The sequence below is a fragment of the Miniopterus natalensis genome, chromosome X, assembly GCF_054644295.1.
Source record: "Miniopterus natalensis isolate mMinNat1 chromosome X, mMinNat1.hap1, whole genome shotgun sequence".
NCBI lineage: Eukaryota > Metazoa > Chordata > Mammalia > Chiroptera > Miniopteridae > Miniopterus > Miniopterus natalensis.
In genome coordinates this window covers 70,648,375-70,672,524 of record NC_142103.1, presented here as the reverse complement: position 1 = coordinate 70,672,524, position 24,150 = coordinate 70,648,375, and the positions used below count along the sequence as shown (strand labels likewise).

Sequence of the window (24,150 nt, the reverse complement as noted above, 5' to 3'; positions counted from 1 at the left end):
ATTTTTGTTTATGTTATGTATCTCTTTTTTCATGTTTTCCCTAAAGTCCTCAATCTTATCCTCTATTGCCGTGTTTTTCTCTTTAAGTTCCTTGAACATCTTTATCAATACTCTGAACTCTGTTTCTGGTAACTTGCTTAACTCCATCTCATCAAAGACTTCTGGTGATGTTTCCTTTTCTTTAATTTGGGGGTTGTTTCTTTGTCTCTCCATTTTGGGAGGTCTTAGTGTTTATATTTGTATATTAGATATATTTGCTGTCTCCCAGTCTTATGGGATGGGATTTTGTCTTGTGGGTTCAGTGGAGCCCAGAGTTGTGTTTTCCTTATACTTTTGAGCTCTTTGCTCAAGGCGTGTCCCCCTTGTGGGTGTCCCTTTTGCAGTTTCTTTATGTTCTCCTGTTGTGGTTGGGTCTAGATTGTCGTTGATCAGTCCTTGCGAGGACTCTCTTCTCAGGTTGGCTAACTGTGTCTCAGCCCCAACCTCGTTGTGTAAGCTGTTGTACAGTCACAATGAAAACAACCCACGTGAAAATAGAACTGGGAGAGTGACGGGAGAACGCACACACACACACAAAAAAGCTTTAAAAAAAAGAGAGAGAAAAGTAACACCTAGAGAGATGTATATTGTTGTTAACAGTGATGAAAATTCCAAAAATATAATAAACTACAATGTAAAAAATAGAGAAGATACTGGGAGATAACAGAGGCAGAGAAAAGATTCTGAAAGAAGGACCAGCAAAAAATTAAGGGAGAGAATAGGAATAGGATAATAGTTGAAAATGACAAAATAAAAATACCCTAAAGAGAATATGAGAAACTAACAATCAAACAAAAAGACAGGAAGACAGAAGGGCGGATAAAAGAATGAAAGAAAAGAAGAAAAAGAAAAAAGAAAAAGAAAAAAAAGTTACACCAATAGATCGAGAGGAGAGAGAGAGACATATCCCAGGCAGGGAGGGAGTCCAGTAAGAGATTTGGTGGAAACTATAGAGGAAAGCAGTAAACTTGGTTATAATGATAAAGTCCCAGTTGTTAAGCAGGGATATCAGGAAAGTCTTGATATTAGAAGCAAGGATAAAACAAAACAAAGCAAATAAAACAAAAATAAAAACAAGCTAAGCAAGATAAAATTCATTTATAAAAAAAGAAAAAAATTTAGTTAAAAATGGTTTTTTTAAAAAATTTTAAACACATTATTATAAAATTTAAAAAAGAAGGGAAAACAAATAAATTTCCCCCCCCTTTCTCTTCTTCCTAAGGAAAAAAGAGAAAAAAACAAAAAAACCAAAACCAAACAAAACAGAAGAAAAAAAGATAGTCAATCAGGTGAGTTTCTTCTAGGCAGCTTATGTTGTGTGAGGCTCACTGTTTTGTATGCTGATTTCAGTTTTCCTGGGAGTTACTTGTGTGTCACCCAATGTGAGGAACCGTCTAGGTTGGGCTCTGGTGTCCTTAGGTAGATGGTTGATCTGAGGCTCTCCATGGACCACCTCCTTTTTGTCAGCTATTTTGCAACCTTGTAGTTGCCTGGTCTTACTCCAGAGTCTTCTGTAGAGTCTTTAGGGTGCAGGGTGGCTAATGTAGCCCAGGGTATCACTCCCCTTAGAGGTGTCGCTGTCAGGCACTCACTGTGAGGGAGTTAGTCTCTGCTCCACAGCCAGCTCCTCATTCCCTACCCTGTCCTTTGATTCTAGGTCCCCATGCTCTGCCCTGTGGCAGCTTCAGATTGATTTCAATCTGTTGCCTTTTCTGTAAGGGTCATTTCAGCAGCCTGGGCTCAGTGGGTTTGATTAAAGAGCATTCCGGTGAGCCCTATGGCTGCCCAGCCCCCAGCAGGGGTTTTCAGCATTTCCTCCAGTTCCCAAACAATAGTCCCTGGGTCTTATTCTTATACAGTCCTCTTGTGAGCTGTTCTCTCTTCCCCTCAGGACTGTGCCCTGCGGGTGTGTCTGGGGCCTCAGTGAGCTGGACCGGCCCCTTTCTTTTTGGGGGCACTGCTCCTGGCTGCAGGCGAGGCAGGCAGGCTAGGCGTGCTTCCCCCGTCCCTTCCCAGCTCTGGTAGGCTGTTTGCACCAGGCCCGCCCCTTAGATAGTGTACTGTGCCTAGGCCAGTCCCAGCTTCCACTGGTCAGCCTGCCCAGTGCACACTGGGAAAGTGGGAGCCATTTCTGCCATCAGACTCAGAAAGGCGCAAAGCAACACACAGGCAGAGAGTCTGCCCTGCAGGGTCCTGCTGCCCACGTGCCAAGGCCCCCAGTGGGGGGCAACCCAAAGTCAGATCCATGCAGCTCCCCGCACCGCTGTTCTCAGCAAAGCTGTGGCAGCTTCACGCGCCACCATGGCGCCCCTCAGGGCTGGTCACAGATCCCAGACTCTCTGCACCACGAGCTCAGGGCTGGAGGGCTCCTCCCCTTCCCCGCCCACGCAGATTCAGTGCTTTCCGGGGCTCAACACAATCCCCCACAAGGAGGCAGAGGGTCCCCGTGTGCAGCTGCTCAGCACAGTTCTCTGGTCCCTTACTACTCGGGTCCTACACACTTTGGGACAGCCGTTCCTATGGTGGGCACCCTGAGCATTAGATGCTGGTCATGGCCACCACTAGAAGCTTTGTTTTGCTATGAAGGCGCCGTTTGCCGTTAGAAGCTTTGTCTCCTAGGAAAGGCGCCGTCCCCTCCTCGTGGACTCACTGCTTCCCTGGGTCCCTCTGCCCTGTGAGCGGGGCACTCCTTCCCCTTTCCCCCGCTCCGTGTGTGACATCCCCGCTTTTGTCACTAGAAGTCCAATGCGCTATCCATTGTGCAACAGAGCCCCCTGAGATCCCCGCTTTTGGAGGCCTGTCTGTACTCCTGAGGGTAGGGAGCTTTGCAGCCTCCAAGTCTCCAGGCTCGGAGCCCAGCACTGGCATCAGGGGTGATTCCCCCTTTCTATGCCCCCCTCTTAGTGGACTCTATGATGTTTCTTCAGTGCTCCCCGCTTGCACTCCGTCCACTCAGGTATGTTTCTCTGTTTTTTCCAAGCTGGCTACGTAGGATTTTAGGAGTAAATTGAGTTCGTGGCGGGGGCGGGGGCGGGGGGGGGGGGCTTTGCTGCTTCTCACAGGGCCACCATCTTCCCCTCCTTTTCACATATATTATTATTAAAACACATATTATCCTTCTAATTCTTGTGCAGTTAATAGTTTGAACCTAAGAATAAATGATTATCTCGTGTTAAATTATTTAGTTTTTTGTTTGCTTTAGCTGATGACATGTTCCTGAACCAGTGTTTGTTAACTGTGAAGTCCAGAACAAGTCACTCTCACTGGGACTCAGTTTCCTGATCAGTAGGAAAGAGGTTTACTTTTATTTTAGCTATTTATTCTCTCATCTGATGTGTTAGATGTTCTTCCTAGCCTTCGTACAGTTTGTACATTGGATAAGCGTCTCCTCTAGTTTTCATCTAAGTAGTTCATCAAAAATTTTGCTCAGGACAAGGTCCTTTGGACTGTCATGCCTCAAGAGACTTCCTTCTAGAAAGTACCTGTCCAGTTTTCTCCCTGTCTTGATTTGCTAAATTTTATTTTTTTCCTATTCTTCCCAGTTAAATATCTAGACCTAATAATCATATGGTTTTATAGGTTAGAGGAACCTAATGTTTACTGTATGCCATTTTATTTACTTTAGTTCTTTTATATATATATATCTTTATTGATTTCAGAGAGAGGAAGAGAGAGGGAGAGAGAGAGATAGAAACATCAATGATGAGAGAGTCATTGATCGGCTGCAGCCCGCAACCCGGGCATGTGCCCTGACTGGGAATCGAACCCCGATCTCCTGGATCCTAGGTCGACACTCAACCGCTGAGCCACGCCCGGCTGGGCTACTTTAGTTCTTATATTAACTTCATTTTAATAGATGAAGAAAGTGTGACCTAGAAGTTCAGCACACTCAACTCGTAAACACTAGAGCTGGAATGTCAGTCTATGCTCCTGCTCTATTCAATATGCTACAGCCACAATTCCTGGAAGACTTCTTTCTTTTTGTGTTTTAAATTCTGCACATTTTATTGAAGCACCCTTTTCAAATTCAATTAATGTTTTTGTTTTAGGGTAAGCAGAGTTTACATACTACCCTAAGTCTAGTGAATAGTCTTGCAATCCAAATTTCAGAACTAATCAAGCTACTTGAAATAGTTTTGAAATAATCTAGCAGCATCATTGAAAAGTTATGAACAGTATGTTGCAAATTATATGACTCCATATATATTAAAGCAGGTCATTTATTCAACAAGTGCTTTTCTGGAGCTTCCTGTGTGCCAGGTGCTGTGAATGGGATGGAGCTCTTGCCCTTAAAGATATCTCAAGTGGGACCTTTATTGATAATACTTCGTTAGCACTTACTGTATTTCCTTAAAGGTAGTAAAAGTATACTTTAAAATATTATGTTGGCCTTAATGCTTTAGTGTATCATTAGCTAGTTTGTCATTGTTGAAGAAAGGTCTGGGTTCTGCTGCTTAACTTATAGACTAAAAATACATTGTTTTTTTTACTTGCTATTCCTTTTTATGCAGTTTTAAATTTTTTCTTTAAAAGTAGTAAAAGAGTACTTCAAAAGTATTACATCACCTTTAATGTTTAGTGTTTTTCTAGATTGTCATTGATAAAAAAGTCCAGTTTTATTTTGTTAAACTTAGAGCCTACTTTATTTTGAAATTTGAAGTAAGGATACAGAATGGTGATATAATTACTTTATTAGGGGGCTGTTAAAATGTGTTTATTGGAAGAATAAATTTGTCAATAAAAGTATGATAATGAAGTATTTTATTCTAAAACACTGTTGACGGCTCTGAGATTTCCTGCCTTCTCAAAATTCTATTCCCTTGGCTTTTATTTAATGCTTTATTATCCTGGTTTTCTTCCTTAATCTTTAACCATCCCTCCCTCTGTTTTAAAGAATATTTTCTTCTTTCTGCCCCATAAGTGTATGTGATTTCCCAAAGCTCTGTTCTTGGTTCTTTCCAGTTGCTCTTATAACAGCAGGACAGGAAGACTAGGAGAGCAAGAGGGCCATATAGGAGACATGAGACTAAAGAGGGAGGCAAAAAGTGGGAGTTAGATCTTAAAGTGCCTTATAAGTCATGTCAGGTAGTTTAAACTAAGAGTAGAGGGCAGCCCCTAGAGAACTTTAAACAGAAAAGTAACACAGTCATATTTTATTCTTTTTAATTTTCAACTTTAATGACAAGAGTATAATACTTGTGAAAAATCCAAGTATCACAGAAGTGTAGAAAGTCTATTCCTTTCCTAATTATCAGGCCTTTTTTTCTTGGGTGAATACAATCATACATAAATCATACATAAACAGAGATATACACATTCAGAGATATGGTTTTTTTTAAAGAAAACTGGAATAAAAATCTGCATTTTGGAGAGACCACTATATCTGTAATATGGAGGATAGACTGGGGCGGTGGGTGGGGGAGGCAAGGGTAGAAACAGTTTAACAAATTAGGAAACTATTTTGGTAGACCAGGTAAAAGATGATGGAGGCTTAACTTGGGTTAGGGTGGTGGTCATAGATATGGTGAGAAGCAGATGGATTTGGGATATATTTAACAGGTAGAGTAAATGGGACTTGCTGATAGGTTTGGGGGGAATGGTAGAGGAAAGAGTGGACTCAAGGATGAAACTAAGATTTTGGCTTAGGCAACCGGTTAAATTTACTGAGATGGAGCAGAATGAAAGAAGAATAGATTTTGTGGGAAGAATGGGGAGATGATGAGTTATATTTGCATACATTGAGTTTGGGATACTTGTGGTTTATTCAAGTGAAGATATCTAATATATGATTCAGAAAAGAAGGAGAGAAATCTGTATGAGAGATACATATTTATGAATTACCAGTATCCAAATGGTAAATAAAATACTATGAATAGATTAGCTTGCCTAAGAGAAGAATACATAGAGAGGAGCAGGTGGCCAAAGATGGCATCCTGAAGAACTCTCACATTTAAGGGACAGAAAGAAGAACAGGAGCCTGTGAAGGAGGGTCTGCCAGAGAGGTTGTAGGTGTGATATCAGAGGCCGAGAGAAGAGAATTTTTTGAGAAGAGAGTAGTCAACAGTGTCATACTGTAGAAAGTAAGACAAGGACTAAAAAGTCCACTGGATTTGGCAGTGGGGCCATTGGTCACTTAATGAAAACAATATCTGTGATAAGGGAATAGAAACCAGATTTCTATCCCATGTGCTCCATGTCTAAACAGTCACTGAATCCTGTCACTTTTGTTATTGTCTTTCCCTTTCTCAGTAGCACTTCTTTCCATTTTTTTTTAGTACTAGACCGTTTACATAGTCTTCAAATTAATAGCAGTTTGAGCACCTACTCTCTCGTAGACTCTGTTGGAAATACAAGGACATGTAAGATATGATTCCTTTTCCAAGGAGGGGGAAGTAAAGGGGAGAAGGGAAGTAGTTTGAGCACCTACTACGTGCCAGGCACTTCTTGTATGATAGGTCCTTTAATCCTCACAGTAATCTAGTGAGGTCAGTAGTATGCCTCCCAGCTTTTTTACTAGAAGAAACTTATACTTAGGGGTTAAGTGACTTGCCCAAGGTCACACAGAGAGGTAGAACTAAGAACTGTTTTATTCCAATGCCCATTTAAAAAAATAATGCTTTGCCGCTTATGATCCAGTTTATGAGAATGTAAAATTGCACAAAAGTTAGCAGTCAGTTTAAGCAACAGCTTCGAGATAGTCATAGAAGAAACACCACTGTGTGATTGACTGACTGTCACATAAATTGTAAAGGTGATAGTTGGTAGACTTTGAGAAATTTCAAGGATAAGAATTTTTATTTTTCCTCCTTGTGACTTTTAGTGCCTGGCAGAGAGTAGGTGCTTAGTAAATGTTTGAATGAATTCAGAGGGAGTGACGACGGTAAGTGGGGATGGCCAGGTAGGGCTTTTAGAGGAGGGGGGATTTTAGTTGGGTCTTAAAAGATGAATCTAACTCTGAAATAAAGGTGGGGAGGACTTTCTAGGCAGATGGACAGAGTAGGCAAAGTATAGAGGGAGTGGGAGGGAAGTTTAAGGCAGAGGTCGCAAACAGGCAGCCTGCATGCTGGATAAGGCCTGTAGATGTGTTTTGTTTGGCCTGTACAGTGTTTTTTTAAAAATTGGAATTAGTTATTAACATGTAAATGTTCCCATAAAAATCTGGATTTCCCACTACAATTGAACAATTTAAAGACCTGTTAATCTTAAACCCATGTTCCTGCATGGCAAATGAGCTAGAGCTGAGCAACTGCCACTCACTCCATTGTCCCCTTGGGTAAATGTTTACTCTTTATAAATAATCAACTTTGCTCTTGTACGTTTACTGGCCTGGCCCCTATTAGCAAGTTTGCGACCCCTGATGTAAGGTATGTTGGGGGTTGGGGAGGTAGTGGGGTTTGGGAGGACTATGAATAAACCAAATTGGACTGGAGCAAAAGGCATTATTATTGTGCCACATTAGGGAATATAGAGGGAGATTGGAAGCTACATTCTGAAGGACCTTGACTGCCCCCCTATAGACATAGAGCTATTGTAAGTTTTTTGAATGGGGAGTGACATGTTCAAAGTAGTGTTAAGAAGATGAACCTGGCAGTAGCCTATAGGATGAAGTAAAGTGGGTAAGGCTTCCTGGTGGAAGGTAATTATGGAGCTATTGTAGTTGTGTAGGCTTGAGAAGGGAAGGGCCTTCCTTAATGTTAGTGGCAGGTTGTAAAATAAGGAGTGGGAATTGAGAGAGATCATGGGAATAGCAATGAATTGAATGTGGACAGAGGAGTCAAAAATGACCCCCCACCCCATGTGAAATTGGTTGGGTCAGTAACCAAAATAAGGAAATCATTAGAGGAAGTGGATATGTTTATGTAGTATGTTTTTTGTATTTTTTTTTGTTTTAATTTTTTGTGTGTGTGGAGAGCATTGGTAGGGGCAAATGGGTCAAGGAAGTGCTCTTAAATGGTATACGTCTCTGTCTTACATGTTGAAATTTTAACATTAGTATTATAATTGGATGTTCTTTCTGCTCTAAGCACTAAACTACTAAAAAGTAAAATGACTTACATGAGAGCCAGTTCTGTAGCTCAGGGTAGTTTGGGTGCCCACCTTGCCACTAAACCACACTACTAAGCTGAAATCACCTTCTTGTGGCTTTGAGCATTTCACTCCACTTTGGTCCTTCTAAATTCCGGGGCTTAGTGCTTTGCTTATTTTGAATTTCACCTCGCATGCTCCAATTACTAGATTTGTCATATGTATCTTCCAGTTGATGTAGAACATTCCCATGTTCGATTTCTGGGAAACCTGGTGTTGAACCTGTGGGACTGTGGTGGGTAAGTACCATCTGATTACTTGTTTGTGAAGCCAGTGGCAGTAATCATGGCATCTAGTATACTCAGCATGGAGAATGCACTAGAGTAACTATCATTCATAATAGATACATTGGATAAAAGTATCTTTAGAATTGGCATTTGCTTAACTAAAGATCCCTGACTTTTATGTATTAATGATCCCCAGGCTATCTAAGCACTATACATAAGACCTGAGCACACATCCTTCCACTGTTGAAGGAGGAGGAGACAGTCTTTTCTGTCACGGCCAAGGCAGTTCTGGAATATCCCATTGCAAATGGACATTCACTGTGTTTGTATGCTGGTATTGCTCCCTACCCTGTGGCCATTTGCATCTCTGTGCTGAAGCAGCCTTGTGTAGTGTAGTGGTTAGGAACCTAGGCTCTGGAGTTACATAGAGTTTGTATCTCAGCCCTGTTAGCTGTGTTATTTTGGATTGATCATTTAAACTCTCTGGGCCACAGCTTCTTCATCCATACAATAGGGATAATGATGGTGCCAACTCATAGGGTTAAGTAAGATAATATATTTTAAAAAAATGCATAGCCAAATGCTTCACAAAATAAGTAGATATTGTTAGCTCAGTGTTTCCCAGCTCCTAGCTTAGAACCAGCCATGGAATAGGTGCTCAATGAGTATTTGTTGAAAAAAATAACAAAATAGCCAAATATTCCATGAGAAAATGACTCCGTTATTGCTAGCAGATGTATCACTTAATACCCTAGCAGGTTTCTCCGTACAAATCCTTCCTCATTATCATTGCTTCCAGTTTTATGTTCTCTGTCAAGATTGGTCCAAGTCTCTTACTTTTAGGCAATAAGATACTGTCATTTTTACACATAAAGCAGCTGAGGACCAGTGAGATTATGTATCTCCTAAGGTCACACAGCCATTTAATAATAGCAAAGTGTAGGACTAGAAGCTAGGTTCATGATTTTTTTTCTATAACAAAATTCTGTTTTTAGCTAGGCGTCTGATAATTGAGAACTTCTTAGGAAGCAGCACACAGCCTAAGGAGCAAAGAGCAACGTTCTGCTAAAATGTTATCTTGGAATCATTTTCATATAAATCATTTTCATATAAATGATTTCATATAAATGATTTCGAGTATTTGACTAGTTATTCATCAGTAAATATTCACTGGGCACCTATTCTATGGCAGGCTCTGTGCTACAAGCTGGGAAACAATGGCAAACAGTAACAGACATGTTTCTTGCCTTCATGGAACTTTCTGTTTAGGGAAATAAATGCCATTAATTAAAAACTCATGCAAAAATGTAATATTACACTTGTAAATGTTAAAAAGAAGAACAGTGAATTGGAAAGAGGGTTTATGATGACTGGATTTGCCCATCAGGGAGGTCAGGGATGGTTTTTGTGAGGAAGTATGGATTGAACTGAAATCTAAAGGCACAAGTAGAGTTAACGAGATGTAGAGGTAGCGCCATGTGAAACACAATGAACACCATGTGTCAAGGCCCGTTGGTGAATAAACCATGGGCCACGAGAACCGAGGGCAGGTCAGAGTGTTTGGAACCAAGGAGAGGAGCATAGGGTGGTGCAAGGCTTAAGAAGTAAGAAGTGGAGGCCAGACGGATTTGTTATTATTTGCCCTTTAATTTGAAGCCTTAAGATCATCTTTCACACAAGATACATCATAAGTAGAAGTGACTAAACTGAGGACTTGCTTGTTTTTTTCCTACTAGACAGGATACCTTCATGGAAAATTATTTCACTAGCCAACGAGACAACATCTTCCGAAATGTGGAGGTTCTGATTTATGTCTTTGATGTGGAGAGCCGCGAGCTGGAAAAGGATATGCACTATTACCAATCATGCCTGGAGGCCATTCTGCAGAACTCTCCAGATGCCAAAATCTTTTGCTTGGTGCACAAAATGGATCTGGTACAGGAGGATCAACGTGACCTGGTAAGAAACAGAAAGGCGCTGCAGCAAATGATGGACATGCTTTGTAAACTTCTCTAGTAGAGGTATAGGTACATTTGTGCCATTCTTTTTTCAGGGGAAAAAAATCTCCACTTAAGCTCTTAAGATCTGTCATTTTTTTAAAAATTTATCTTTATTGTTGAAAGTATTACAGATATCCCCCTTTCCCCCCCCAATTGATTTCCCCCAACCCCAGGCCTTCACCACACTATTGCCTTGTCCGTGGGTTATGCATATATGCATAAAAGTTCTTTGATTAATCTCCCCCCTCTTGCCTTCTCTCTGAGATTCATCAGTCTATTCCATGCTTCTGTGTCTCTGGATCTGTTTTGTTCCTCAGTCTATTTTGTTTGTTAGATTTCACATAGGAGTGAGATCATGTAAAACTGAATCAGGAAGAATCAGAAAACCTGAATAGGCTAATAATAACTGATGAAATTGAAGCAGCAATAAAAAAAACCCCAGCAAACAAAAGCCCTGGTCCAGACAGCTTCACAGGGGAGCTTTCTAATTCTTTAAGTTGTAGGGCTAAATAGTTTATTAAAAATTTTTCTTGCTTTTTGAGGTAGGCCTGTAGTGCTATGAACTTCCTTCTTAGGACTGCTTTCGCTGTGTCCCATAGATTTTGGGTTGTTGTGTGTTCATTTTCATTTATTTCCAAGAAGTTTTTTTATTTATTTCTTAATCTTACTGGTAACCCATTTATTGTTTAATACATGCTATTTAGCCTCCATGTGTTTGAATGTTTTTGAGTATTTTTACTATAGTTGATTTCTAATTTCATGCTATTGTGGTCTGAGATGCTTGATATGATTTCAGTCTTGAACTTGCAGAGACGTGTTTTGTGTCGTAACATGTGGTCTATCTTTGAGCCTGACCCATGTGCACTTGAGAGGAATATATATTCTGCAGCTTTGTGGTGAAATGTTCTGTAAATATCAGTTAAATCCATCTGATCTAGTGTGGCATTTAGAGTCACTGTTTCTGTGTTGACTTTTTGTCTGGAAGATCTATCCAGTGAAGTCAGTGTGGTGTTAAAGTCCATGACTATGACTGTATTGCTGTTGATCTCTCCATTAAAGACCTAAGGTTATTATTGATAGGTCCTTATTTATTGCCATTTTAATTCTTCATGCTTATGTTTCTCTATTTCTTCTTCTTATTACAGCAGACCCTTTAACATTTCCTAAAATGCTGGTTTGGTGGTGATAAACTCCTTTAGCCCTTTTTTGGTCTGGGAAGCTATTTCACCATCTATTTTGAGTGATAGCCTTGCTGGATAGAGTAGTCTTGGTTTCAGATCCTTGTTTTGCATTACCTTGAATACTTCATGTCATTCCCTTCTGGCCTGTAGAGGTTCTGATGAGAAGTCAGCTGACAACCTTATGGGAACTCCTTTGTAGGTAACAGATTGCCTTTCTCTTGGTGCCTTTAAGATTCTCTCTTTGTCTTGAATTTTTGGAATTTTAATTATGATTTGTCTGGGTGTGAGCCTCTTTGGATTCTTGTTTGGGACTCTCTGTGTCTCCTGAACTTGTGAGACTTTTTCCTTCACCAGGTTAGGGAAGTTTTCTGCCATTATTTCTTCAAACAGGTTCTCTAACCCTTTCTTACTTTCAACCTCTTCTGGTATTCCTGTGATATGACTATTGTTACATTTCATGTTGTCCTACAGCTCCCTTAGACTGTCCTGCTGTTTTTTAATTGTTTTTTCTTTTTGGATCTCTGATTGAGTGATTTTTTTTCTACCTTGTCTTCTAATTCACTGATCCAGTCCTCAGCTTCCCCTAATCGGCTGTTTATTCCTTCCAATATATTCTTTATTTCTGCTATGTCATTCTTCATTTCTGGCTGGTCGTTTTTCAGTTTCCATACAATTTTTCATGCTGTTGAGCATCCTTACAATCAATATTCTGAACTCTGTATCTGATAGATTGCTTATCTCCATTTCATTTAGCTCTTTTTCTGGAGACTTCTCTTGTTCTTTCATTTGTGGTTTGTTTTTTTTGTCTCCCCATTTTGGCTGCATATTTGAGTTTGTTTCTATGTATTAGGTAGGCCTGCTAGGACTCTCAGTCTTTTTGGAAGGTCTCTGGTTCAGGGCAATGTCAGACACTGTTTGTGACTGGCCTTGAGTACCCTGTTTGGAGCTATCAACAACCCATGGCTTGAGTTCCCCTCTGCTGGAGCTGGGTGCATTTGGACAGGACCAAAATGCACACCAAAGTCTGCTTTTCCAAGGCCCAGGTCCAGAAGCATATCAGACAAAGACTTAAAGCACTCTGAGGTCTGTCTCTGTCTGCAGGCTGATTAATCTGATTCTCTTAATGAGCCTCAGGCTGTAGAAACTCCTCTGGGTAGGGCTAGAGGTTTTCCAGCAGGGTGGGACAATTGCTTCCCGCCCCCAGGCAAAAGCAGCAAACTGTCTGCCTGAGAGAGATGTCCTCTGCAGTATGGGGGAATGACTTGGCATAGGAATCCAGAGGGGTGCCCTCTGAGCTCTATCCCCAGAGCCCAGAACCCTAGATTCTCCTCACACAGCTCCAGCCCACTCTACCCTCCCTCTGCTGGAGTCCAAGGTGAGTGGCTGCCCACATAACTTTGTGCATTGACTCTTTAAGAAGGTCCCTGCATCTCTACCCATCTCTCTCTGGCAGACAGAAACCCTGCTGCTTTTCACAGTCAGATGTTATGTGGGCACCTTTCTCAGTTCTGGTGTTCTTGGCTGGGAAGCCCCAGAGTCCTCAGTGGGAACCCCCCACAGCTGAGATATCCCTCCGAACCATCAGCTGCTGCCTTTGGGAGCCCAGCCAGCCCTCTCGTGCCTCCACACTTCCTACCAGTCTCTTTGCGGTCTCCACTTTTCCTCCTTGGTTATGAGGGTGCTTCTCCAGCTCGTCTTCAGTTCCAGTTGATTATTCAGGATGCTTTTTCTATATTTTAGTTGTAATTTCAGTTTGGTCCTGGGAGAGTGTCAATGTAGCTTTCACTCAGTCCTCCATCATCTTTAATGTCCTCTCATTTGTTTTTTTTAAACACTCATAAATAATTTTTCCTTGGTAAGGGAATGATAATATTCATTTAATAAATAATTTTCAGATTTAGATAAGGAACCTGACCATGTAATGTCACTAAACTGCCTTTATATACTTTTAAAATATGCAGGCCCTGCTTTACTCTCCTCAGAGCAGGGAGTTACTGTCAAGCCTAGAAGACCAACCAGGGGTGAAATGAGGAAAGGTCACAGCTGTCATTAGGTTGACTTAGGAAGCTGGTATGCACTAGTTCAATGCCAATCACACTGTGTTAGGCACAATGCCAAGTCCCTTATCATTGCACTGATATGGTATATTTATCTTTTCTAGCATGGGAGTTATTAGTACATGTAAATTTAAACCAGAAGAGACACAGTGGGAAGGGAAAACTCCCAGCTAGCTATGAGACTCCCAAGACTGGCCAGTTGCAAATATAGTCTAGCTTTAGTTTTCCCAATATAAAATAAAAGGATTGAGTTTTAAAGTTTAAGCTGAAATAGAATATCCTCTATTTCCAAGGATGAACATGAGGAAAGCAGTTTTAGAATATGCTAGAAATGTGGAAGAATACAGTCTCTCTTTGGGTTGGAACCTAGGGGTCTAAGGATACCCTTTATTTAACTAAAGGCTTTTTTGGTAATAGCTGTGGTCGGGAATACTTTTTCCCCATAACTAGTTATAGGATTGCCTCCAGTGTTCTAATTTTTGGGTATGTTTTGGTGTTTCTAGGTTAGCTTATAGGCTTTCAGAAGCCACTGTACAGAGTTCTGTATTTGATTCTGAAAACTACTGAGTATCTAATCTTTTTATTAGCTTCTCCCTCTCATCACTAAGTTTTAATTCTGTTTCAGTTCAGCAGAAAATCCTATATGTAGCTTGGGGCTTGAGATTGTGAGGGTTTTATTATTGTCAGTCGTGCTGTTGTTTGTTTTGTTTTGTTTCCTCTAAAAAAAATCACTTCATTCCCTGGCTCAGTTTGTAATAGAAAAGCCTAGAGCATTCCAACAAATGATCTCCTTATGGATTTTTTAATTCTAATTTTTAGTGATCAACTTATTGTTTTCTAAATGCTTATATAAATATCTCCAAAGATACATTAATGTTCTTTGTGGGATTTTAAACTTAATTAAGAAAGATATATTCTGTTTCATTAAAGATTCAGTCAGACTTGGAAGTTTATTTATTTATTTTTTAATCCTCACCTGAGGATATTTTTCCGTAGCTTTTCAAAGAGAGTGGAAGGGGTGGGGGGAGAGAGAAAACATCCATGTGAGAAAGACACATCTGCTGGTTGCCTCTCATACGCTCCCGATGCCAGGGATCGAGCCTGCAACCGAGGTAGGTGCCCTTGGCTGGGATCGAACCCGGGACCCTTCATTCTGATGGCCAATGCTCTAACCACTGAGTCAAACTGGCCAGGGCCAGACTTGGAAGTTTTGAAGTAAAAATGTGTGTGTGTGTGTGTGTAGATAGCTAGCTAGACAGATAGATAGAGGGAAGGGGGGTGGAGAGGTTGGTTTGTAGATTTTATGGAATTGATTCATATAATTGTGGAAACTGGCAAGTTTGCAATTTTGAGGGCAGGCCTGTAGGCTAAAGATGCAGGGAAGAGTAGATGTTGCAGCTTGAGTCAGAAGGCAGTCTGGAGGCAGAATTCCCTCTTAAGGCCTTCAACTGACTGCATAAAGCCCACCTACATGATGGAGAGGAATCTGCTTTAAGTCTACTGATTTAAATATTAATCTCATCTAAAAATACCTTCACAGCAACATCTAAACTGGTGTTTGACCAAATGTCTGGGTACCATGGCCTAGCCAAGTTGATATATAAAATTAACCATCATGGGGAGAGGCGGGTGGGGGACTGGGGAGGGGAGGTGGAGGGATTGAGCAAAAAAGAAAAAGAGGGGGAAAAAATGTAACCACCACAGTGTATACACATACTCACTACATACCCACCCATTCATGGAAAATGTGTGTGTGTATTTGTATAAATATATTTTTTTCATATGTGGGCACATACATATACACATATGATGAATAGATACTTGTGTGCGGGGTGTTATATCTATATAGCCAAATAAATACAGTCCATACAGAAATAATATACATGAGTGTATGCATATATGGATGCAGAGAGAAAGATGTCTATAAAAGTTAAAGTATTTTATTTACAAAGCTTGATATGGGATACTGATCTTGAAATGACCCAGATTGGGTGATTTAGAATGTTAGATGTTCCCAGCCAGTGTGGCTCAGCGGTTGAGCATCAACCTATGATTCAGGAGATCACGGTTCAATCCTTCCTGGGTTGCGGGCTCGATCCCCAGTAGGGGATGTGCAGGAGGCTGCCGATCAATGACGACTCTCTCATCATTGATGTTTCTATCTCTCTCTCCCTTCCTCTCTGAAATCAGTAAACACATATATATATATATTTTTAGAAAGAATGTTAAATGTATTTTTTTTAAGTTTCCTCTATACGGTAAATTTTATTTTTTAACATAGTACTCTCAGTGAGTACTCAGCATAACCAGCATAGGCCTGAAGAATTCCAGTAGCTATTGCACTTTTAGACCTGACCTGAAAACATTTCTGCCATCCTAGTTTCTGAAGTAATGTACACATTGGAAAATTCCTCTGAGGAAAGAGGAAATGCTTTCTGTTTAAAACATGCTGAAATAATTACGTCTCAGATTTTGCAAAGAGGAGAGTTGTATATCCTGATCAGCATGTTGGACTTTTTAATTCAGATTTTTAAAGAGCGGGAAGAAGATCTGAGGCGTTTGTCTCGCCCATTGGAATGTTCTTGTTTCCGGACATCTATCTGGGATGAAACTCTCTATAAGGTGTGTATGTTTCTCTGAGTTCCCTTATATTAGAGCATGAAAAAACACAAGAAGGTTATCAAAACTAAAAGATTTTAAACTCTTCCATAGCCATCTAAATATATTGAACTAAAAAAATTCTATAATAAATTGTTTGAAAAGTATCAAAATGAACTTTAAGAGATTTTGGTTTTGATCTTAAGTTGGGTCGACATACCTGGCAACCACACAGAATTGGCCCGTTTGGTCATGATTAATTTCATACTGATCTTCATGACAGCTGAGGTTTCACTGGCTGTCATCCATTTTGACCTGTTGTAGTCTCAATGCTGATTGGAACTGTGTCTAATATTCAAGTACTTCTACAGGATATATGCTAGTCTGCCTAAGTTTGGATGGCAATAGAAAAATAATATTTAAGGGAGAGACTGGAAAAAGGAGTCTTAGAATGAGACGTTATGCCTAGAATTGGGTAGCTTCCACTTTCATGCCGCCAAATGGAGACTAGCATTCTTTCAACCAGAAAGATTGTTTGCTGAAATGGATACCACACTGCTTGCAGTAATTGTAGAGGTTACAACAATAGCTGTGTTATGGATAAAGCTGAAATTACCTTATTGGCACATAGGTTCCTTATCCTGCTTCCTCCCTTTCTCCTACTGATCCAGCGATTTGAAAGACTGGCTCCTTGACGTCCTCCTGTGGTCAGACCTTTCCTTCAGACTGCTTCTGATATCTATTGACAAGTCTGACTCTGGGTAGGAAAACATCCTTCTCTGTCACTGGTAGCTACAGCCTCAGTATCAACTGCATCCGACAAGTGTCTACAACCAGAAGCACAGAAACTTGATATACCAAGGAGAAAAAACCATTGGACTTTAAGAATAGCCATTGTTTTATTTTTTTAGCTAATTCATTTTTACCCTCAATATTATGTTGACCCAGCCTCACTCTAATAACAGATCATTTTTGAGATACCTGTCTAGGAAATACTGTTCTAGATTAATTTGGGACGAATTTTTCTCAAAGCCTTATTCCCATAGAACAGGTAACCGTGACTAAGGATGGACATGACGCACTGATAAGAACCAACTGCGGTGTGAAGGATGGCAATACATAACACCACCAAAGACAATTGGCTAATCACAACACTGCTGTGAGTGACAATGTCTCTGCTGTGGTTAGCTTTGGTGTCTTCTCCAAGGTAAATTCAGCAGTGACATTAACACCGACCTGGGATCTTGGAACCTGAAACCCCATGCCTAAGTAGTAAAACTAATTGGAACAGAGACATGCCACTACTGTCGCTTACATAAATGTTGCATAGAGCTAACTTAAATTTTTATATTAAGTTTTATTCTACAAGCACTCATCACATATCTGCTTGATGCTATAGGACACACAAATGACTAAGACCAGGTTCCTGCCCTCTAGTAGGGGAGAGAAGGACATTACACACCTTACCAGACAAATTAGAGTGAGATTGAAGGACGTATTATGATGCAAATTCAAATAAAAGAGCCTTAAGAAAATAGAGGAAGGGTCATTAATTTCAACTCCTTTCATTAGTCATACTTCTCTAAATGAAGTCGGGTTTTAGGCAAACACGCAGTGTACCATTTTAAATTCAGTAATTTATACAGCTGAAAATAAACCTTTTGGAATGATAATGCCACTAATTTCTCTTGTATGTTATCCCATTGAGGGGAGGGGCCATTTGTTTGTGGCTCTGATATTTTCACAAAACTGATTCTTAGATGTATGTTAAATGCAGCATTATTAGGTTCTGATTTTTAGCACAATCTACACTGTTGGATTTAAATATTTGTTGAATGACAGGACTAGAAGCTTTTTAGCCCAATAGTAGATCAGAGTTTTCAACTTTTCCTAAGATAACATGATGGAATTAAGTTATTTTTAATTTTTAATTATCAATGGGAAAGTTTCTCTAGCATTTTATAAAAGTGTTTGAAATTAAAAAAAAACTACAACTGAAGGATAAATATCAAATATGAGCTTTGCTTTCTCATTTTATTCGTTTTATATCATATTGGTTATCAGCATTTGGGACTCAATTATCACCATATTTTTTTGTCCGTATGTCGTAGTGTGCTTACTCATTTGCAAAGGTCTGGGACTGGCTACCTGTTAGTAATATTATGCCGTGCTTCTGTTCTGTTAGGCTTGGTCCAGCATTGTTTATCAGCTGATTCCCAATGTTCAGCAGCTAGAAATGAACCTAAGGAATTTTGCTGAAATTATTGAGGCTGATGAAGTGCTTCTATTTGAGAGAGCTACTTTTCTGGTGAGAACTTTCTGCTCTGCAAATATACTTCACTTACCTTCTTTTATTCAACAACATGTTGCTACTCTCAGGAAGAACCTTTGCCCCTCTTGTCATTATGTTAGCATGCATAGCCTTACTTATAAAGTAGTATTGTCAGTAAATGACCTGAAAGAAATCTTTTGGTTTGCAGCTCTTTAGTAGTTAGTAAAACTTAGATTTTTGTAGGTATGCCTTATTACTGAGTTTAGATTATTTCTGCAAATCATTGCTCATTTGTGTTGAAGTATCCCTGTTACCTATTGAATTTTATTATGAAATGAGGGTTATTTCCCTTTTGAGGGAGCTCACATCCCACCACTTTCTCCAAAAAACTGAGTTGAAAACTTTTAACATGGAAGAGATATAATTGTCAGCTCAGTAACATAGCTAAGAGTTCAGATGGAGAGGTAGAAGGAAAAAGAGGAATGTTGATATTTTAATTTTTGTTATAAATTCAATTTAACAGCTATGTTAGAGCCTACTGCATGTATGGCCCTTAGAGGGGATACAAAAACCAATATTATATTTATAAGTAAAAATTTTAAATAATAATAATAGAAACTAATTTGAGATGTCACAAAGTACTGCAAAAGTAATTGCTGATCAGCTTAGTAAATTTAACTCTGAAGAGTAGCTTATAGTAAATAATTTGTTTCTGAGCTCTACCAATGCTTAGTGATTTTAGACACATTTCTTAACCTCTCTGAGCTTGGTTCCCTCTCTCTAAAATGGAGATAATAATATCTATATCATAGGTTCTGGCAAGCGACTCAGTTTTTGCTTCCTACTGGAAAACTACATCTGTATATTCAACCTATAGGAAATGCTTGTCTGGTTTTATTAAAATCTGAAAGTGTGAGGGAAAGTGTTTTCAGCTGGCATGGGTGTCCATCCTAGATAGGTTCACTTATAAATAGTCAATTCTTAGAGGTTAGAATCATTTAGTTAAGATTTTTAAATATACCAAAAGCCACTTGGTTATAGGCTTTATTAAAATTAAATACATTAAGTGCACCTCAGGAACAGCTAAGAATTTGTTGTTGTTAATCCTCACCAGAGGATATTTTTTCCATTGCTTTTCAGAGAGAATGGAAGGGAGGGAGGGGGAGAGAGAGAAACATCGATGTGACAGGCACATCAATTGATTGCCTCCCACACTCCCTCCTGACTGGGCCGGGAGCAAACCTGCAACCCAGGTACCTGCCCTTAACCTGGTATCAAACTTGTGGCCCTTCTGCGTGTGGGCCAAAGCTCTAACCACTGAGCACACCGGCCAGGGCAAGAACAGCTAAGAATTTTTATTTATTTTTCCTTTTTGATTTGTACTATTTTTCTTTTTATCAGAGAGCATCCTGTGAAATATTGAAATAAGATGAATGTTTAATGATTAAAGTAAGTGATAAAGAACAGCAACAAACCAAAATAGATAATACTTAAGTGATCTAATAAAATTATAACCAAACGGTACTGGTTGGGTCATCCATAAGGCTGTTGAAATTATGCATAATTTTGGCAGCATATAAGACAGAGGAAAAGAGACAATAAGCCAGGTACCAAGTCTGCCCTGAGAATCAGGTGACCAAGAGACTGACAGATGCCTGCCTGGAGGAGTAGCAGTGGGTGGGGTGATGTGACTCCACTGCAGGGATTTAAAGGACTTTGTTCTTTTTCATAGGTGATTTCTCACTATCAGTGTAAAGAGCAGCGTGATGCCCACAGATTTGAGAAAATCAGCAACATCATTAAGCAGTTTAAGCTGAGCTGCAGGTAAGCGATCTTATCAGATCTATTTATCTCTGGGAAAAATTAGTTATTTTTGAGAGGTTCAAATAACTATTGTGGAATACATTTCTATGTCCAGAATAGTTCCTTCAATTGAAAAGAAATCTAAACTCTAAGGGAGTCTACAGCTGACAGAGGTGAATAAAACCCATTTGTCCTTTAACATCAACTCGAGTGATACGTTTCAGAAGAAACGTATGAGAAATATCTAAGCAGGGTGCTCTTTTGGGATGTTTGATCATGTGCAGGAAGAAACAAAAAAATGTCCAGGAGAGTTTTTCTTTTAAATTATATCTTTATTGATTTCAGAGAGAGGAAGGGAGAGGGAGACAGAGATAGAAACATCAATGATGAGAGAGTCGTCATTGATCAGCTGCCTCCTGCATGCCCCCCACCAGGGATCAAGCCCACAACCTGGGCATGTGCCCTGACCAGGAATCGAACCTCAGTCTCTTAGATCCTCGGTCGACGCTCAACCGCTGAGCCACGCCCGGCTGGGCTCCAAGAGAGTTTTGAAAAAGAAGAAAGAAATGTAATTTACCCTACCAAATACCAGGAATTTTTATAAAACTACAGTAATTAAAATAGGAAGGTACTGATTCAGGAATGGTACAAAATAGTCTAGAAATATCTGATCATGTTGTCTCAGCTTTGATTAAATACAATTGGAGTCTTAGCATTGTGAATATAGGAAGATGAGATGGCTGAACATCATAATTTAGTAAATATTTAAGAATCAAAATTCTTATCCTGGTAAAATTTTGATACCAAGACAATAGAATAGGTATAAGTTTACTCCTTTTATACATTAGCATAAAAGGCACTTTGAGACTTATTGGCGTGTTTAATGCTAATGTTTTTTGTTTGTTTTTTAAATGTATCTCTATTGATTTCAGAGAGAGGAAAGGAGGGGGAAAGAGAGAGACAGAAACATCAATGATGAGAGAGTCATTGATCGGCTGCCTAGCCCACAACCCGGGCGTGTGCCCTGATCGGGAATTGAACCCGGATCTCCTGGATCCTAGGTCGACACTCAACCGCTGAGCCACGCCCAGCCAGGCATAATGCTAATGTTTTGAAGGAATATTGAATAGAGGAATTTCAACTTGAAAAAGCTTCTTAAATATTAGTGAAATCTTTTATAACATGATTTTTAACATGGATCTAAGTATAAACCCTCTTTCATTATACAGTCAATATCAAGTCCTCTCTAAGTCACTTTCTGAAACATGTTAAATTCAGCATTAGAGTTTCCTTGGAAAACAAAGTGAAGTGTTTAACTGACTTAATGCAGTGGTGAATTGAGGTATAATGCTATGAAAATGTTTAACCTAAAACATAAGAATTCTTTTATTGCTATTATTTTATGTTCTTTACTCTCTTCTCTTTTCTCTTATAGCAAGCTGGCTGCTTCTTTCCAGAGCATGGAAGTCAGGAACTCTAACTTTGCTGCTTTCATTGATATCTTTACATCCAACACTTATGTGATGGTCGTGATGTCTGATCCATCCATTCGTAAGTTTAAACTTAGCTGACATAGGTTCAAAGCCATATGTTCTTTAAACTTATTGCCCTAGAGGTAGTACTTTATTAGATACTGAAAAATTATTTTATAGTGAGGATGGTTATACAACACTGTGATTATACTTAAAGCCACTGATCTGTACATTTAAAAATGGTTAAAATGGTAAATTTCTCTTTTTTAAAAAGATTTTAAATTGATTTTCAGAGAGAAGGGAAGGGAGAGGGAGAGAAAAACATCCATGTGAGAGAAACATTGATCTGCTGCCACTTACATGCCCCCTGCTGGGGGCCAAGCCCACAACCTGGGCATGTGCTCTGATTAGGAATCGAACTGGCAACATTTTGGTGCATGGGATGATGCCCAACCAACTGAGCCACACTGGCCACAGCTAAATTTCCTGTTATGTATGTTTTACCACAAAAGAACTATCTTAGTATTAGTAATAAATATTTTTTCTATTTAATAAATGTATATGTTGAAGCGTAAAAGTAATTTAGGCTCTAGGGTATTATATTTTCTTCTTGGGAACTTCAGAAGTCAAGTTACTAAATCTAGGGATTTTCAAGAAAAGAGAACCCAAATGTATGATTAACATTCTGTATGGTATAGATTTTTAAAAGACTAGTCAATCCAAGCTCTGAGCTATTAAATATTGAACTATTTTATATGTCATTGTATATTTCTAAGTACCATATTCCCATAGTTGTGCTATGGGCATAAAGGGAAGTATTTGGTGCTTCCATGACACAATAGCTAGGGTCATCTCAACCATTGAAGTAAAGGTTCTAGCAGTATTTCCAGATGTTCCCAGAAGTTTAAATTATCTCTGATCCACTGGCTTTTTCTATCTTAGGTTAATATTAAAATATAAGATAATGGGTTTTATACTATTTGCCCCCAAATAAAAGATTTTGAAAATTTATGTTGGAAATTTTGTGTTTAGAATATAAACACATCTACTTTTTCAGAAAAACTAGACCCTGGTTAACTTGGGGCCTCCTATTCCTGTATGTTGTCTGTGACATACTACATTGAGGGATTTGGCTCTCTTTTGTTTGCTTGTTTTTACTAGTCAGACATTCTTTTGACTACCCGTACTTATTTTGTTGGATATCTACCCCATCCTATCCTCAGCTTCTGCAGCTACTCTGATCAACATCCGAAATGCCAGGAAACACTTTGAAAAGCTGGAAAGAGTGGACGGACCAAAGCAGTGTCTTCTCATGCGCTAAACATTGCCAAATGTTGTTTCAGAAAAAAATTGAAATACTGTTTCTTAATCTTAATGTTGTATTCATATATGTAGGCTCAGAAATGTTGTGATGCTTACCACTTCTGTATTTCTTCCCTACTCCCCAGTCTTAATGTTTAACCTTGAATGCTATTTACTCAAATAGCCAATGAGAAATTAGAAGATGAGCTGTCCATGAAGTTGGTCTGACATAAAAGTAGGTAATATGTAATTGTTCTGATAATAAGGTTCTAATAGTGTGTTCTGATAATCTTGTTCCAATAGTTGTGTGTGCCAAAGCCTCTTCCAACATTGTCTTGTATTCCTTATCAGATAGTAACCTAGAAGTCTGAAATTTTACTGTTTCTCAGCATGCATTAAAAATATTCCTTAACTCCAATTGTAAATAAACTTTTGCTGTTAGGGATTTCAGTGTCTTTTTCTTTCTTGTTTATTTAAGTTTTCGCTAAGGAAGAGCACATTAATTTCACAGTTATCCTCGGGGAAGAGGACCTGCTCGTTGAGAAATAATACAAAATAAAGTTGGATTTGAAGGATGGAGCCTGCTTTTAGCCTTAAATCTAGGCAGAAGAGTTTAGATGTAATGTGTTTGGAAATAGGAAACCATTGTAGGCTTTTGAGGAGGGGAATTACATGAAAGGAATTTTAAAGAAAATTGACCTAAACTTTATAGGCTGACTAATGGCAGCTGGGGAAGCTCTGGTGGTAATCCAGGCCTGGGGTATGTTGAAAGCCTGTTCCAGGATGTAACTGGAGAAGGAATGAAAAAGTTGAGAGGATTACTCTCTTCTTGCCCCCCACCCATGGACATAGACAATAGTGTGGTAGGCCTGGGGAGACAGGGTAGAGGGGGTCAATAGGAGAAAAAAGGGGGGACATCTGTAATACTTTCAGCAATAAAGATAAATTTAAAAAAAGAAAAAAGAAAAGCATCATAGAGTAAAATTGAAAAAAAAGTTGAGGGGAAATAATAGGATTTGTGAGGTATAACTCTTCTTTCTTTGAGGTCTGGAAATGGTTAATTTTATATATTCGGTAACACCTAATGGGCTATGCCTTCATTATGCTAGTCAAG

General features: G+C 39.3%; 1 protein-coding gene across 2 annotated transcripts in view; it reads left to right on the top strand.

The window, feature by feature from the left end:
* The window catches only part of RRAGB (Ras related GTP binding B), a 34,336-nt gene extending 10,855 nt beyond the window's left edge, over window positions 1-23,481 (top strand). The window contains exons 4-11 of one of the 2 annotated variants that reach the window (XM_016213254.2): window positions 6,315-6,398; window positions 8,297-8,363; window positions 10,088-10,310; window positions 16,116-16,211; window positions 18,373-18,495; window positions 20,192-20,283; window positions 21,698-21,813; window positions 22,958-23,481. In XM_016213254.2, coding sequence (XP_016068740.1) covers window positions 6,315-6,398; window positions 8,297-8,363; window positions 10,088-10,310; window positions 16,116-16,211; window positions 18,373-18,495; window positions 20,192-20,283; window positions 21,698-21,813; window positions 22,958-23,055 — 899 coding nt within the window. In that variant the 3' untranslated portion in view covers window positions 23,056-23,481. The remainder of the gene's footprint in view (window positions 1-6,314; window positions 6,399-8,296; window positions 8,364-10,087; window positions 10,311-16,115; window positions 16,212-18,372; window positions 18,496-20,191; window positions 20,284-21,697; window positions 21,814-22,957) is intronic. The other variant, XM_016213255.2, reaches the window with a different exon arrangement.
* Window positions 23,482-24,150: the final 669 nt, after the last annotated feature.